The 18171-nt window shown below is 32.7% G+C and overlaps 2 protein-coding genes across 5 annotated transcripts; one reads left to right on the forward strand and one right to left on the reverse strand.

Annotated features, from left to right (window-relative positions):
* Positions 1-766: 766 nt before the first annotated feature.
* LOC112715041 (uncharacterized) lies at positions 767-7800 on the forward strand. 4 transcript variants are annotated; one of them, XM_072204559.1, is made up of 12 exons: positions 767-786; positions 3198-3460; positions 3855-3937; positions 4016-4151; positions 4345-4835; positions 4938-4985; positions 5177-5351; positions 5685-5797; positions 5887-5983; positions 6094-6313; positions 6811-6958; positions 7154-7800. In XM_072204559.1, the coding sequence occupies exons 2-12, from the start codon at positions 3259-3261 to the stop codon at positions 7553-7555; spliced, it is 2115 nt and encodes a 704-aa protein (XP_072060660.1). In that variant the 5' UTR covers positions 767-786; positions 3198-3258; the 3' UTR covers positions 7556-7800. The 4 variants fall into 4 exon arrangements, with proteins under 4 accessions (XP_072060660.1, XP_025622560.1, XP_025622562.1 ...); XM_025766775.3 differs by lacking the exon at positions 767-786 and adding an exon at positions 2234-2371; XM_025766777.3 differs by lacking the exon at positions 767-786 and adding an exon at positions 2291-2409.
* Positions 7801-8523: 723 nt separating this feature from the next.
* LOC112715042 (uncharacterized) lies at positions 8524-11442 on the reverse strand. The gene is made up of 5 exons (XM_025766780.2): positions 10957-11442; positions 10427-10583; positions 9833-9883; positions 9586-9678; positions 8524-8768 (listed from the first exon to the last, which is right to left on the reverse strand). The coding sequence occupies exons 1-5, from the start codon at positions 11073-11075 to the stop codon at positions 8700-8702; spliced, it is 489 nt and encodes a 162-aa protein (XP_025622565.1). The 5' UTR covers positions 11076-11442; the 3' UTR covers positions 8524-8699.
* Between the last annotated feature and the right edge of the window lie 6729 nt (positions 11443-18171).

The raw sequence follows: 18171 nt of genomic DNA on the forward strand, positions 1-18171 counted from the left end.
GTCGGTGAAGCATTGCCGATGAAGGGGTGCCTCCGTCGTTTTTACGATCGTCGATTCTTTTTTTTCTCTGTGTTTGTTTCGTCTATTTTGATGGAAGAGTAATGGAACTGAAGAGGTAAGAAACGATGTCGATTTAAACATAATCTACTGTTATTACAAACGGTGTCGTTTCACTTAACGCTACACGTGAAACAATATTAACGGAATGAGTTAAACAGTTAACGAAAAGATAAATGCGATTTATGTTAAATCTTTCGAGACTAATTTGATTAAAAAAATATTCGGAGATAAAAATGACAATACGTGATCAAGACCAATTTGAGAATCAACGCCTTTTAAAAAACTATTACGTGTAATTCTAATAGCAAGTGGTTAAGATTTAAGAATGTGAGGTGATATTGTGTTATTTGCCAGCACAACCTAGACCTAGACGGATGCCTAATTCTTCCGGCAACCACGCCACGGCGCTGCTGAATGCTTCCAATCCGCCGGCTTCACTGCTGCTTTCTGCTCCTCGCAAAAGGAGACAGCATGACCACGATTTGTTAGACTACCGCCGCAGCACGCCTCGCCTCTGCCGTCTCACGCCTCGCCTCCGCCGTCTCTGCTACAGCTCGCCATACCAGTCGTTGCCGCATTTTCTGATTCCGCTGATATCTCCGACCGCCGCTGGTGTGCTACACGTCCGTCCTTCAGTTCCGCAGCGATCTCTCCTTCTCCTTCTCCTCTCCTATCCTCGGATTCCCCTGTTCGTCCCTCTGAAGCTTCGCGTGCACAACTCCAGGGGTATTTTTAAAAATTCAAAAGAAATTTCTACATATAAGAGTAATAATATTTTATTATATTTAATTGTAAAAGAAATTAATTCAATAATAATTTTAATTAAGGATATATGATATATCAAAATTTAGATTAAATAAAAAATTAAATTTAACCATAATAAACTAACCTATTTCGATCAATAATATTATGACATATAATAAGAGATAATTTATCTTTTAAAATGAAAAAGATTTTAGGTAAAATTTATATTTGTATACAATTTTTTAGTTTATATTTAATAAATTTAGCCACTAATCTTTTAATTTGAATTATTAAAAGTATTTTTGACAAGTCATATAATATGTCCAAAGAAGTTAAACTCAACTAAACACAAAATAACTCGTTCCTTGGCATATTATACAATTTGCAAACCAAACCTGGGAATCATACATGCAAGTTTGGCAATGTTATTCCTAATAATTATATTTTTAGTTATGATATTCTTGGAATAAAATAATTTTTCAACCATTTCAACTACATACCTTAATTAAATGAGTAGTTTTTCAGATAAATTATTAAAATAATATTAAAAAATTTGTATTATTAAAAAAAATCTTAAAAAATATAAAATTTATTTGTTACTTATAAAAGAAATTAATTACTCCTTTTGATCTTTATAATTTTATCAAATTTGTAATTTTATATATATATAGATATATATTTTAATTGAATATTTATACTATTTTTAACTTTGTAATTAAATTATTTTTATATCAAAAATATTAAAATTAATGAAATATTTCTTCCAGAAACTATGTGGTCAAAGATTTATGACTTGTTTGGGTAAACTTTTAAGATTTTTTTTTAAGTTATTTTTTTTCAAAAGATCTTGTAGCAGAGTAAAAGTAATGTTATGTTTGGATATCTCATACAAATTTTTTTTTTATTTATCAATTATATTTGGGTATAATCATATAAAAGTACTTTTTTGTTTATTTATTACGTGAAAAATATTTTTTTAAAAAAGATGTAAATTATAATTTCTCAAAAAAGATATATTTTTTTAATTTTTTAGTACTTTTACTTTTACTACTAGAAATTTACCAAATACACTAAAAAATAAAAAATATATTTTTTCATTGAAAAAATATTTTTTTTATCAACTTAATGGCGCCCAAACAATCACATAATTAGATTCTTAATTATGTATACTTTTAATTTGTGAAAAAATATTCAGATAATTTTAATTTTTTTGCACTAAAACATACTTCATTATAAAATTAAAAACAGTATAAAAATTCAATTAAAAGAAGCTAATAACAAATTTAATAAAATTATAGAACCAACAAAATAATTAAACCTAAAAAAACTATTTTTTAGTTATTCTTTTCATGGTTTTAAATTTTTTGAAATTTATTCATGATATGTACCTTTTGGAATTGTTTTTGTTAAGCATATCATTCGCAAGCACGTACTATGCCTAACCGAACTAACTTCCTTTAATACCAAAAATTTTAAAGAGAGTGTTTACGTGGACCAACTTTGGTCCATATGCTAGGTAGCTGGGATTCTGACTCTCCCCAACAACCGCACGTAGTCATTCATTCATGTACATTTGATGGCGAACTCTTCAGCTTAGTCATTTCAGTATCTAATCTGTCTTCATTTCCGTTATTATTGCTCATTTAACTCTATTCTTATTTATTCACAGCTATATTATGTCTTCTTAGGAAATTAAAACCCACAATGGTAGTAATAAAATGTGTGAGCTAAATGCTTATTATGAATTTTATAAATATTTGCTCATTGATTTGGATAAACCAAAGACACCTTTCTTGAAGTTGTTAGAAACATGTTCTCTTTCAGCTATGTCAAAATTTAGAACTTAAAATAAATCAATTTGCTTGCTGGGGTATGTCGAATGTAAGTCCTTCTTGTCATTGTTATCTCACAGTCCTATTTTAATTAATTAAATGTTATTTGCTATGTTTTGCTCTATACATTTTGATTTGGTGCAGTATAGGTTGGTTAGATGTAGCTGCCCAATACATGTTTGATATAATGTCTGAATCATAGCATATATGTACTGTTTTCATTGAGACTTATGAGGATATTAATAAGTGTTAGCACATTTGGTCTTTTCAATTGCTTTTATGTATTTTGTTCTTTTTTCATACCGAATTCATGTATTTTCACATATCTAGTTCTATTTTCATTCATTATTAGTATTATGTATGTTTTTTAAGTTGAATTGCATTGCTTGTTCCTCAGCATCCTCTGGGAGGGCTGCCAGCAAGTGACATATACAACTTAAATATATAATGAGATGAACTTTTTCCTTTATCATGAATGGCCTGATCATAATTATTATGTTTTGTGATAGTAATTTGTGTACTGACTTTTTGCTTATTCATGAATCATGTTGTTTCGGATAGATTTTCAGCCTGAATCATCTCTTTTATCAAACAATTGAGTGCGGCTTCCAATTTTTGGGTCATGGGGTTTCTAAGATTTATGAGAAGACATAATTACCCTTTCAAAAATAAAACTGGGAATCAAGCACACCTACTCCGGTGCATGCAAAGTAGAGGTTTCTCAAAGAATGAAGTTGTTGATGGCAATAATGCCGTGCTTCCTGTTCTAATCATTGGAGCAGGACCTGTAGGTCTTGTTCTCTCTATTCTTCTCACCAAATTAGGTAGACTTCAAATCCTGTTGATTAATGCTTATTTCTTGTTTGGATGTTGCAGATGTTGACATGAATGTCTTGTTGAAAACTTGTTAACCTATTATTGTTTCTGGCACTAGGCCCAAGGTTTTAACACTGGCTGTGGAGTTTCCTTGTGAAGCTAACACATGTCTGTGACATATGTTAATGCTAGAACATATGTCCTAAGATAAAATTTTATAAGATATAGGCACCTGCATGATGGATTGCAAATGCACAATAATTACCCCCCTGATTTATCATCATCACTTAAGATTGTGGACATTACCTTCTAAAATGCAAAATACACTTTACAGGGGCCAAATCCTATACTTTCATTCATGTTAATTTCAGTTCATGGTATATTCTCTTTTGTTATTGTTAGGAATTAAATGTGCTGTTTTAGAGAGAAACAAGACATTTTCTAAACATCCACAAGCACACTTCATCAACAATCGATCCATGGAGGTAAGAAACACTCCTTAATAAAATTACATTATTTCCAAAGAATGCACTGTTCTATGTTGATATATGGTGCCATTTTAGATATTTCGCAAAATTGATGGCCTTGCTGAGGAGATCCAAAGGTCTCAACCACCAATAGATTTATGGAGGAAATTTATCTATTGCACTTCCCTCTCTGGTTCAGTTCTTGGATCTGTAGATCACATACAACCTCAAGGTGCTATTCCGTAGTCCGTGAGACCATGTTCCCGTCTGATAGAAGTAGGAAGATCACTATTCTTAGTGTAGTTTGAAAATATTTACAGTATAGCCTTCAAAATTTTGCACTATCAACAAATAGATCACTTGGTATTATTCACTTTGTTAACATTAAGCTTCAGAAGATTCATATATCTTGTACTTGTTATCAGATCTTGAGCATGTTGTCAGCCCAGTCTCTGTTGCACACTTCTCGCAGTACAAGCTAGCTATGCTACTCCGAAAGCAGCTTGAAAATCTAGGCTTTAAAATATGTGCAGCTGAAAGCTCAGAAGGACATGAACATTTTTGTGAAAAGAAAATCATGATGGGCCATGAGTGTGTATCTATTGATGCCAGTAATAGTGACTTTCTCACCATCACTGCATCTACAATTGATAAAGGGAGGCGTGTAGAGTGGAATATCAATTGTAACATCCTCATTGGTGCAGATGGAGCAGGAAGTACTGTGAGAAAGCTTGTAGGAATAGAAATGAGAGGTGAGAAAGACTTGCAAAAGCTTGTTAGTGTCCATTTCTTTAGCAAAGGCCTTGGGCAGTTTCTGCTTCAGGAAAATCCCGGTATGCTATTTTTCATATTTAATACTGAAGCTATTGGCGTCCTTGTTGCTCATGACCTGAGGCAAGGGGAATTTGTATTGCAGGTATAGCATGCTTTAGTAAGTGCGTAAAATCATCATAATGTTTAGCAAATAGAAACTAACTTATTGTGAATCAAATGTATGATTTTAGTTTTGTGATTGCAGATACCTTTTTATCCACCTCAGCAAACCATTCAGGATTTCAGCCCAAAGGTATCATCCATTCATAACAGATGGTCTATAGCTTTGTTTTAAAGAATAAATAAATAAACCTGAAATGAATGGTGGATAAAATATGTGTAGTAAAGTTGGAGTTTCCAGAGGTCAATCTTTTTGTACGGTGTAAACTAAATTGAATCGTGACTGTTCACACTGATAAGGATATGGTTTTTACTTTTTAGTAGGCTTGTGAGAAGTTAATCATTAAACTTATTGGTCGCAAGTTCGGAGACATAGATGTAATTGACATAAAGCCATGGATTATGCATGCTGAAGTTGCTGAAAGGCTTACATGTTGTGGCAACCGAATACTGCTTGCCGGTGATGCCGCTCATCGGTTTCCTCCTGCCGGTGGTTTTGGTTAGATGTTCTATCTTAGATACTGTGCTACTAAAGGTCAACTATTATGTAACCGTATTGCTTTGTATTATGCAAAATATGGTTGATCTCAGTGCTTGTTAAAGTTTGTGTATATTTTTGAAAGAATGTCTGTTTTAAAAATTTTGGGACTGTAGTTCCCTTGATCATTTCAAAATAACTGAACAAGAACTGGCTTGGAACACAGACATTTGCACGACTTAAATAAATTTCTCCACTTCGTATCAATTCCGAGTCAGGATTGCACTGTTTTTGGTTTGTACTTTTCAATGAATACCACTGTTTTTGATGTAACATCTTAATGTGATATTACAGGAATGAATACTGGCATACAGGATGCTCATAATCTTTCCTGGAAAATTGCTTCTGTGATGAAGGGTATTGCTCCATTTTCGATGTTAAATACTTACGACATTGAACGTAGACCAGTAATTCTCTTGTCCTCTTCGACATTTTTTTAGTATAGGTTTATCTCGAAGTCAAATTAAACCATAGCATCTATTGCTGTCATTGTCAGATTGCTGTATTTAATACAGAATTAAGTCTAAAGAACTTTAGAGCTGCCATGTCTGTCCCTGCTGCACTTGGTCTTGACCCAACTGTTGCAAACACTGGTACAGAAAATTAGCATTGTGATTTTGTTTTATTTCCTCCATCATATGTGTATTCTGACACAACTCATTCTTGCTAAAAATTTAACTGGTTTTTCTTCCTCTAATTGCAGTACATCAATTTATCATTAATGGGGTTGGTTCCATTTTACCATCTGGATTGCAGAAGGTAGCTTTGGATGGAATTTTCACATTAGGCCGTGCCCAGCTCTCGAAATCTCTCCTGAATGAAAGTAACCCTCTTGGATCGTCAAGGTTGGCGAAGCTAAGACATATATTTGAAGAAGGAAAGAGCCTTCAACTCCAGTTTCCTGCTGAAGATCTCGGATTCAGGTATTACTGAATAATTCTTTTTCCCCCACATTTTGTATTTGCCTAACTAGATATTAGATATGACCATTTATCATATTTCTCTAATTCCGTCAGTTGCTTTGTTTTTAAACTATGTACTGTTAGTTGGACCAAATTCATAAGGTGAGTTCTCTGGTGAAGGAGGAAAATTTTCTGCATCATACAGGATAACTTTAGAAAATTCTTAGGGTATCATTATGACTAATAGACTACAATAGTCTTTCTTCCTCTCATGATCATTTAGAAATAGAATCAGAAATTACAATGATAGAGAGGGTATTCGAGATGCATGTCAACTCTCCTAAGTCCTAACACTACAATTACAAATGACTAAACACACTACATTTTACATCTATCACTTCTACTAACTATTACTAATGACAACTAAATGATACTAATGGAATCCTAACATGAGATATGCATCATGAGATGAATGAGCACATTAAAGGCACGCTCTAACACAAAATGGTTGATCTTAGGTACCTGCAAGGAGCATTGGTGCCAGAGAGTAATGATATTGATATTCCTGCTGAAGTTCCTACAGGTCGTCGGAGGGACTATGTCCCTTCAGCGTCTCCTGGATCAAGACTTCCCCATATGTTTGTGAGACTAAACAGGCTGACTGAGGTATGTAGTTAATATCAGTCAATTATAAAAGCCAAAAAAATAGACTTTTGTGTTCCTTCTAATCAGTCACACTTTGATCACAATGTTACTAATTTTTTTACCTAATCAAAAGTAAGTATTTTTTTCCCCCTGTGGGAGTTCATTTCATCATTGGTTTATGATATCAAGTTGTTCCTTCTTTGGTTGATTTTATAGGAGATTGTATCTACACTTGATCTTGTCTCTGGGGATAAAGTTGAGTTCGTTCTCATCATAGCACCTTTGGAGGAATCTTATCATCTTGCTCGTGAAGCATTCAAGGTTGCAGAGAAATTCCAAGTGTCTCTCAAAGTGTGTGTTTTATGGCCTACTGATTCTGTTGAAGAACTTGAGAATGGAAGCAAGTCTGCATTATCACCATGGAAGAATTATGCTGATGTATATGAAATCAAGAGATCCAAAAGATCAAATTGGTGGGATATGTGTAAAATGACAAACAGGGGAGCTATTTTAGTTAGACCTGACGAACATATTGCCTGGCGCACAACTTCTGAACTTGCTGGAGATCCAAGATTGGAGATGCAGAGGGTTTTTTCAGCTATATTGGGAGTAAACTAATAAATTACTGTCTTGATTATTTCAGGAATATCTTTTCTCATTTTCATAATAATGAGGCTAATTGAGAAAGATAACTTTCTCTTAATAGTATTTGTGTATTAAGATAATAATGGAACAAAATACAATGAAGCATCCATAGTGCATGTTAATTAGCATAATCCATAGTGCTAAACGAAAAGCAAAATAATGGCAGCAAAGGCTCTAGACTTGTATAACAAAATACGAAATAAAAGTTTTTTTTTGGATGGGTTTGATTTTAACTCAAAATACAAAATACGGACACCAATAAGATTTGTGCAGTTTATTTTTTTGTTTAGATGGATTGGACAACTCTAATCCCAAACATCACAAATTCATACACACTATGCACTTACACACACATTTAAGAGTTCTATTCTATCCACTACTTAATCATTGTCAAGGACTCAAGGTTCAAACACGAATGTAATGTATTAAGAGGTACTATATATTGTCATTCAACCAAGGCAGTTCTAATAAACATGGTTAGTCATTTTGGGTGTTCTTTGGGTTTGAGGCCCTAGATCCACTTTTTGGCTGTCCTGTCAAACTTAGTATGAATTGCATGAATCCTAAGGTTGTTGCAGTATTTGTTACACTCATAGTTTTAACACACACATAAGAACACGAATTTGGGTATTTATTTTCTCTTAATTTTATAGGTCCTCATAAGAAGATATATGGAGAAGCTTTTCCAACATCACTGGAATTACATATAGTAAGGATGACAGTAGATGACAACCAGTACTAAAATAAATAAATCCATGATATAATTGATGTTTGATGAAACCAAACATGCTAAGAAGCAAGCACCCACAAATAAATGATTCCATAAGATAAGACACCCTCCATTTTTTTTTTATGTCTGTCACTTTTTGATATATCCTTAGTAATGAACAATGTATTATGATGAACAGATTGTAAAGTGAGAGAGAAAAAGGAACACGAGAAACATCAAATAGTGCGATCAGTACAATTCAATTTTTTATCACTACAATATCAGATTATTTTTTACTGAACAAGACTGAGATGATTTTTTTTTTTTCATTTCTATAGTAAGGTATGGGCTAAAATTGCTTCTATTTAGGGATCCCGACAAACTGATAAAGGGATCCTCAATTTTTCACTACCAAGCCATTGCTATTAGACGACCCATAACCGCTGTTACAAGCCCCAGTATTCCACCAGCGACAACCTGCATTATGAACCAATAAGAGAAACAGACAAAACCAATATCAATATAAAACCTCAGCTCTTCTACAGAAATTAATTAAAGATATTTGAAGATTCACTTGTCCATTGAAATCCCAAGGTGATTATAAAGTACTAGCTGGAATTTTATTTTATTTTTCAAGCAACCGAGTAAACATCTATTACTGCTTATATATCATGATTTTATTTTAATGCAAAAAAGCATTCCCATAAATAATAAAGAGATGGGAATTATTGATAGAAACCAACTCCACAGCGTTCACTCAGCAAAACCATAATATACCACAAGGGGCGGTCTTATAATGCTAATATTTTAGTAATATCATATTAGAAACCAATGAAATTAGTGCATACGGGTTATAATAACTTAATATACAGCCCTCCAATTAAGGTTCCTTCCCCACCCCCACACCAGAAAAATAAAAAATAAAAAAATAATAAACGAATGATCCCAAAATATTTAGAGAAATGCACTTAGTACTACTGCCACTACATGACCAGAATATGGTACGATCCAGCTGAAACAATGCACATACCCAGGGGAAGTCCCAATCTTTATCATTTTGAAGAAAGTATACTAACATGATAATATAGTTGAGCTTTGATGTTAAAAGGATAAATAACTTCATCAAAATTTGCTCAAGCGTCAAACCTAAACAAACAAATCTTGATTATATTTTGCCAAAGAATAATTTCATTCCTCGCGCATTTTAAACAAGAAAACAGTGCACTGTATTCTCTTGACTAAATTTAGATCCATCAATGAACTACAGTAAGCAATCAAGTGCAACATGGTTAACCTGCGGGGGTGTATGCCCAAGGAGTTCACGAAGAGGTCTGCTTTCAGCCAGAGGATGTTCGGCAGGAAGTTCATAAACAATTTGGTTCAAAACCTGGAAAATTCCAGTATTCAAACTTAGTGAAATCCGTTTGGATGCAGCCCAAAACAAAACACAAAAGTTGTGTTGCACTACATACGTCAGAACATAGTGCACAATTAATAAAATGACAAAAAGTAGATGAAACTAGTAGCAGAAGCAATCAAACCTCTGCTTGGCGCCCAGCTTGCATTCTTACGCCAGTAGCATCATACATTACCTGCCAGTAATATTCACATCAGAATTAGGCTTAACCATATATATTACAGGTTATTACTGATATAAAGAAACCAAGATGTGGATGTGTTGATTTATGATATTTATAAGAAAGATGCTTATTTATTTCCCATCTCACCCTATTAAGTTTACTGAATAAGTATTAAAAAAAAAAAAACGAAACCTTTTTCTTTCTGTTTGCTTGAGATCCAGGTTAGATGCTGCTCCTACTTCGTTGTATATTGCTTCTCTTTTGGCTCATTAAATTGAGTGTGTTAAATATAAGTTTAACAGAACGATTTTTGTTTGCAAAAAATCAGAAAATTGACATATCATGCTAACAAATATGTCTAACAATATGGCTAACACCTTAATAAGGAAATTTGGACTTTCAAAGGTGAGAGATCAAAGAGCCAAATTTCCTTATTAGAGTGTTAGGCATCTTTGTTAGCATGGCATATCATTACTCCAGAATTGGTTTTAGCCTCCCATTTACATTTGAATTGGTAACAGTCACTAAGTTAAAGAGAAAGAGAGAGAATCATACAATGCAAGCTAAGACCAACGCTGTAGCGAAAAGTGGTCCTCCAAAGCCATCCTGGAACCCAACGGCGGCTGCAAGAGCCGTCACAGTAGCCGAATGAGACGACGGCATTCCCCCAGATCCAACTAGTTGCTTGGGATCCCATCTCCTCTCTTTGTACCTGGTTATCTACCAAACATTAACACTCTTAGGCTGAACTAAACAAACATAATACACCAAATTCCACCTCAAAAAAGATCACACTCAACATTCACATACAAAAAACTTCATAATCAACATTAACTTATCACACTAGCCAAATTAAAACCTAATAGCAACATTTTTCACTTTTCAACAAAATTCAATTAATGAAATATCCTTCAATAGCCATGTAAATTCACTGAGATTAAGTACAAACACTTTCTTTTTCTCTTCTTAAAAACAAAATTCAAGTTATTGCCAATTTTTTTCCCTAAGCTTACTCGGATCCAAACTTAGCATTAGATTCGTCGAAATCGGAGAGAAAGAGAGAGAGAGAGAAATGGAAAACGAACCAGGTAGTGAAAAACTTGATGGATTGAGCTAAGGCGAAAGCAACAAATGCCGATATGAGAGGGAAATTCCTAAACATTGAAGACGACGTCGTAGCACCAAACCCTGACGCTTCATCCATCGGTTTTTTTCTTTTTTCTTTACTTTTTTGTTATTATTTTTACAATTTGGTTGAGTCAGTTCTGGATTCTTCTTTTCCTCTTCCGTTCAAAAGATCATGAACTCAGAAATGAGGAGGGGCAGATATGCAAATTGCAGAGAGGGTCAGTTTCTTCTGAAATTGTTAAATGCTGTTAAGTGATAACTGATTGTCTCTGCTTTACTTAATTGCTTTGCTTTCTCAGCTCAACAAAGATAACTTGCCTTCTTCAATTTATGTGATGTGCTTAGAATATGCTCTCATCTACTATTCCACTTGCTTCATTTTCTTTATTTTCTTTTATTTGTTTTTTCTTTTTTCTTTTTAAGATATCATGATATTTCTATTTTCTTTTAGAATTTTCAGGACATTCCTAGTAAAACAAAAGGAAAAATAGTTGTGCGTTGACTTTGGACTCGAAATTTGGATATTCCTAATTGTATATTGTTGACATAAATAAAATAAATAAACTAAATGAGGAGTGATACGAGGCCAGTATTTTTGTTAAATTTTGGTCAACACTTTAACTATCAAAAAGAAAATTGAATAATTTTATATTATTAGATATAATTTCACACCATTAAAAATATCATTGATAACTAATTAATGGCTAAAAACTATAAAATTTATTAACCCCTAAACTTATTCTATATGTACTTAAATGTAATAATTGAAAATTGTTTACTTAATTATCCTATTTTTTGTTCTATGTAAATTGTAAAATTCTTTTCACTTTTTATAAAAACATGTAAATCGTAGTATTCCTTCCATAATTTATGAAAGAAAAAATGTATACACAAACCGTGGAATCCTTTTCACGATTTATAAAGAAAAATTTGTGTGCATAAAACGTGATACTCCTTTCATGGTTTAAAAAAAAATGTGAGTACAAACCGTGATATTCCTTCCACGATTTATGAAGAGCTATATATATATACATAATCCGTGAGACCGAATGACGGATTATTGTTGGGTGTAAGAATTGTTGGAGGTGAGAGTATTTGGGAGAGAATCTGGGAACATCGAGACGCTGGCGTGGTGGGGTCATAGAAAACCAAGATCACATGTACCGATTGAACAACATTGCTCACGTGACTAGAAACATCAACCAAGAGATTAGTTTTTTATATGTTAAATTTTCATTAGTAAGGAGTCAATTTTTTTTGTTAATTTATTTGTAAGAATGTTATGTGTGCTTTGTGTAATTCGTAAATAATTTATAGTGTAGTGATTTGTACATTAAATTTTGATTAGTATTGAATTAATTTTTTTGTTAATGAACCGTATCTTTTTAAAATTTGATGTGTCAAAATATACTTTTTTTCCACATGTTGCAGCCGACTAGGTATATTTGTAGTGTTAAAAGACAACAGAATATGCCTCTACATGAACGGATCAGGCCGTACTTGAAAACTGCAGGTTTGTATCACTTGGCTAGATTGAACAATCATTAGTTCTGGGTTGATGAGCCTCTACTTAGCGCATTCATTGAGAGGTGGCGTCTTGAGACGCACACCTTCCACATGCCGTTTGGAGAATGCACCATTATTTTGCAAGATGTGGCGTATTAGCTGGGTTCGCCCATTGATGGGGAGACTTTTAGTGGGTACCTTACTAACTTTGAGCAGTTCATGGATAACGGAAGACCAGCGTGGGAGTGGTTTCAGGAATTATTCAGCGAGCTACTGCCATCGAATAAAGTCAAGCAGATGACGGTTCACTTCACATGGTACCATGAGAGGTTTCGGGTGCTCCAATCAGATGCGAGTGAGGAGACAGTGCGTATATACGCGTGTGCTTACATTATGATGTTCACGAGGGGCTTGCAATGTCGAAAGGCCTCGATGCAAGGTAGAAATGTCCAGAAAAGACGATGAAAGTAGACTGTAGATTCATCGACCTGATCTCCCAACTCTAACTGGAGAAGTCTTCAACACTGCAACCGTGCCGGCCATGGTGAACTAGACTACAAGCATCCAACGAGGCAACTCGGCATACGAGTCTTCCCAATCCCATATATATGTGCTATTGCCTTCTGCTTTGTCATCCAAATCTTCCTGTAACTAGGCTTGAATCCATAATTTGCTTCCGTTTCTTCCTACAACATCTTTATCGTCACCACAGCATCCGCTCTAACCAACGGATAGATCCTCGCACAAATAACGTGGTAATCAAGCTGCCGATGGTCGCTAAAAGGTAGCCAAGCAAGTGTACGGACCATTATACCTTCTGACCTTTCAAGTGCCATTTTGTGCACGAAGCGAGATGCGAATCAACCAAGTGCATTCTTTGCCGAACTCCTTGTATTTCCCATGATACTTTAGATAATCTGACTCTAAGACCCTCTACTCAACACCTCAACGGATGCTATAATCCTTCACATTCAAAAAGGCTTCCTCTGTATTCTAGAATGATTGCCCAATCTAAAATTCTGAAGAAGAACTCCCAACGGCAGCATCTCTGTCTGGCTGTTGCCCCATAGCCTCCAAGTTTAGAGTTAAAAAGTGCGGAGGGTACTGCTGTGTGCCGAAACTTGATGGGTCATGCTGTATACATGGATTGGCACCTGTATCATTATTACTGTTCCTAATTATATCAACAGGCTCCTAGTTTGAATCATCATCCCGCATTGCATTCTCAACTCAATCAGGTTTTTCCAACCCTACAACATCAGAAATAATGCCAGAACCACTAGCCACCTTAACTGTCTACCGCCGGACTGAACGGTTCTTGAATGGTATAGAATCAACTGTATCCGTACGGTATAAATTAGCCACAAAGGAAGGAGAGGCAACGGATGGACAAGCTGGTGCAACTACAGCCATCAAACTAGAAGCACCGTCCATGGTAGTCGACTAAGGATTCGAAGCTGATGCCTCAGAACTGTCAACACCAACCTCCAACTTTGGATACAGCTCGTGTATTCTGACCTCTAGAAAACTCCTACAACAATGAAACAGAACCCGAAGACGGAAGATCTTCATGGGACGCTATCACAAACGTATCATACTTCACATCGGTTGGCACAACTACGATAGGAATCTTATAAAATAACGTCTTCACCCACTTGCTCCCAAATATCCCAAACTTTTGCAATATGCTGTTCTTTAAATTTGACAACATATTTGATGAACTGATAAATACACTCAAGGGTTCTTTGTCAATGAACTTCATACTGTATCTCTTGCTTCTATGAATTTTCCTAGAGCAATGCACTAGCATTAGGAAACTCTCTTCCTCACTTGCCATTGTAAAAATGATACTCTTCTATACAATTGATTTCACTAAGTATATATAGAGTTTTTACTCCTCTAAACTGTGAAAGGGATAGAACAGATTATGTATGCATGTTTACTATTCATAAACTATGGAAGGGATACCACGATTTATGTGTTTTCTACAGGAAATGGATCCTCTCAATTGTTAAAAAAAATTAAAAGTGTAAAGTATAATCTTTAACCCTTCATTATTCTCTCTCATATTTATTTTTGGTCTCACTTATAAACTAATGGTGAGAGATCACACTTTACTCTTTCAATTGTTAAAAAATATTAAGAGAATCCATTCCTATTTTTTACATTGTTCATAAATCGTAAAAGAGATATCACAATTTACATAGAATAAAAATAGGACAACCAAGTAATTAATTTTTAATTATTGTATTTAAATAAATATTTGGTCTATTTATTTTATTTAGGTAAACTGCCTTAATTTAAATGTTGCAACTATGGTTCGAAAAATTACCAACCAGCTAAAAAAGCAAAACTTGGTTGTAAAGAAAGATGCAGATACATTTTCCTTCAAATTTTATTAAATGTTGATTGTTTTAATTTTTTAAAATATTTTTTTATTATTAATAGATTACTTTAGAATAAATATTTAATTTAATTCTTATCTATTTTCTCGAAATGTCACACAATTTTTGACAAAACAAGAATATTACGCAATCCTTGATCATTTAGAGTGTAAAACAAAATGATTTTTTTTTATCCAAAATGATATAATTTTCTAGGATTTTATATTTTTTTTTTTACCTAGAGTGATGTTATTTTAACTGAAAAAATTAATATATTTCATAAAATGAATATTTAAGAACTATTTTATTATTTTTGTCATGAGCTCATGATTTTTTTGAAAATTGATAGGGAAAAACTCGTAATTTACTTGTTAATTTATTATCTCTTAGATAAAGATATATTATCACTCTATTAAGTGATCTTTGACCATTTAGTGTGCAAGACATAATGATTTTTTTTTTTTAATCCAAGATGATATGATTTTCAAGGATTTCATATTTTTCTTTTTTACCTAAAGTGGTGTTATTTTAAGTGAAAAAAAATAATACATTTCATAAAACAAATATTTAGAAAAAACTATTTTATTATTATTTTTGTTATGGACTCATAGTCTTTCAAAAAAATAATAGAGAGAAATTCGTTGTTACTTGTTAATTATCTCTTAGATAAAGATATATTATCACTCATAAGTCATAACACAACTTCATAAATCTTAGGCCGTTTGGAAGTTTTAAAAATAAAAAGTAATACTATTAATGTTTGGTATAATTTTTAAAATTAAATTGCAGCTTTTTAAAAAGTTATATAAGAATTTATTGAAAAGTTAAAAAAATGACTTTTCGCATAATCAAACCCAAATACAAAATATAAAATAACTTATTTATAAGCTACTTTTAATATAATCATTTATTATTATTATATTTTTTTAAAAGGAGTTTAATTAAACTTTTTATCCAAACTGGACCAATATATTTGACGGATTTTTTTCTGAAATAAAATAAAAAAAAATTATTATTTTTTCAAACTTAATTTTTGAACTTTAATATCCGAAATACGATTTTTTATTTATTTATGGCGAATTCGCCGAACCCTAGCGAACTCCATTATTTTAATAAAATTCACTTGACCTCGGCAAACTTCTATATTTTCAGAGTTCGCCTTATCACCGGACGTAGTTCACCCTATTTCTTCATAAATATTAGATTAGGTGAGAAGAAAAGTTTGAAAGTTAATAATGTCAACCGTTATTATTGTCTCTAGAATATACAGGAGGACACAAAAGTATACATAAATAAATCGTATTTTTTTTGGGAGATAATGATTTTTTAATTTATAATAAAAAAATCTTGATTAAATATGGTTTATTCATGTGTACTTGTGTATTTATAAAGACGATGATAATGGTTATTATTAGTGCCGGCGATACTAAAGAAGCCATGCTTATTATCCGTGTACTTTTATGTACTCCTATAACTGTTAGACGATGACAATGACTTAGAAATCTGAATTTAGTTTTCAGCCAAGGTCTTAGAAAAAAGTTGGATGAAGTTCGCCGGGGTGCGAGGAACTCTGTAAAATTATAGAAGTTTGTCGGGAGTTTCAACTCGCCCTAAATAAAAAAAATTGGACTCCAAAAATTAAAGTTAAAATAATGGATTTGAAAAAATAATAATTTTTTTATTTTATTTCAGAAAAAAACCTGCATTTGACTTGTGATTTTTTTATAGCATATTTTCAAATGATAATTCCTTTTGTGGCTTATATCGAAATCATAATTTGATTTTACACAAAAATAAATATACAAATAAAAAAAATAAACATGAAAGCGTAAAAACAAAAGTAAGAATTAAGAAAGAAGAAACTCTCCTCAAGAGAAGAGAGAAATTCAAAAACTATAAATCTATAATCTTCACGAGATGAAGTCTTACTTTTGAACATTTTTCCGTGCAAGTATCATAATCATAATTACATGAATAGGCCTTTGTGTTTCAGATACGTTTGTGCACAGTCATTCTCATTGGATTGGAACATTGGATCTTCCACGGTGAATATCACATTAACAAATAAATAAATAAGAAATGAAATGAAAATACCTTCGTATCATATTTGAAATAATCTTAATAAAATCATCCAAACAAGATTTGGTTTTACAAACAGCTTTATGAAAGAGTATTAGGAGTATAATGTCTGATGTCAAGATTCAAGAAGAGAATATTTAAGATTAGTTATTATGGTTAAATCAGTTTTGTTAGTTAGAATTGAATTATTTTAAATATTAATTCCTGCAGAGTAGTGTAGCAGAGTAAAAACACTATGTATTTATGGCTGCATTTGTTTTTGAGAAATTCTCACTAAGAACAAGACATAAAAGACAGAGACATAGAATTTAGTGTTCTTGTATTCTGTTTGGTAATAAAGTAGAACAAATTATAAAAATTTAATTTATTCTTACTTTTTTTTATTCAAAAAATTTGAAAAAAATATAATAATAAAAATTATAATTATGAAAAATTAACAAGAATAATAAAAAATAAGTTGTGTTTCTTATTAGTGTCTCTTTGTCCTTTCTGTTAGGATGGATACAAAATATACTAACTCAGTGTATCTGGACACAATGTCTTTGTCAACGTCGTATCTGCCAAACACGATTTTGTGTGTCTGTACCATGACTAGTACATACTACTAGTTCCTTAGTTTTAGTTTTAATGCAATGCAAATTTAATATTCAGTTCTAAACACAAGTCTTCATCTCTTTTTTTTCTAATTCGTCTGTGCTACAAATTCTGTTCTCAGTATTGTTTCTTGCTGCACAAGTATTCAGTCCAGTCATTAGACCCACTACAATTCATTTAATATTAAGCATTGCAGTGTCTAGAAACTAGATTTTAAGACAGTTTGATTTCAATAATGCATTTCTTAATGGAGATTTGCATCACACCATATATATGAAGCAACCAATTGGCTTTGAACAATCCTCTTCTAAACATGTATGTAAACTAAATAAATCATTATATGGCTTAAAACAAACCCCTAGAGAATGGCTCAATAAGCTTAGCACAACTCTAACATCTTTTGGTTTTCAAAGTACAAAATCCGATACTTGTTTATTTGTTAGGAATACTTCAAATTCAATATCATCACTGGCAGTGATGCTTATGAAGTGGATTCTATGATACACTCTCTTGATAAAGTCTTCTCTTTAAAAGATCTTGATGAGTTAGATTATTTCTTCGGCATAGAAGTTCACAAAACTGATTTTGGAAATTTGCATCTTTCACAAA

The sequence above is a fragment of the Arachis hypogaea genome, chromosome 10 (genome assembly GCF_003086295.3).
Source record: "Arachis hypogaea cultivar Tifrunner chromosome 10, arahy.Tifrunner.gnm2.J5K5, whole genome shotgun sequence".
Classification (NCBI taxonomy): Eukaryota; Viridiplantae; Streptophyta; class Magnoliopsida; order Fabales; family Fabaceae; genus Arachis; species Arachis hypogaea.

Coding starts and splice junctions, on each gene's coding strand:
- LOC112715042 (XM_025766780.2), bottom strand. CDS start 11,075: ATGGATGAAGCGTCAGGGTTTGGTGCTACGACGTCGTCTTCAATGTTT. Junction 9,884..10,426: donor CGTTGGTCTTAGCTTGCATT/GTATGATTCTCT, acceptor TATTACTGGCAG/GTAATGTATGATGCTACTGG. Junction 8,769..9,585: donor TTGGGCATACACCCCCGCAG/GTTAACCATGTT, acceptor TTCATAATGCAG/GTTGTCGCTGGTGGAATACT.
- LOC112715041 (XM_072204559.1), top strand. CDS start 3,259: ATGGGGTTTCTAAGATTTATGAGAAGACATAATTACCCTTTCAAAAAT. Junction 6,314..6,810: donor GCTGAAGATCTCGGATTCAG/GTATTACTGAAT, acceptor GGTTGATCTTAG/GTACCTGCAAGGAGCATTGG. Junction 6,959..7,153: donor GACTAAACAGGCTGACTGAG/GTATGTAGTTAA, acceptor TTGATTTTATAG/GAGATTGTATCTACACTTGA.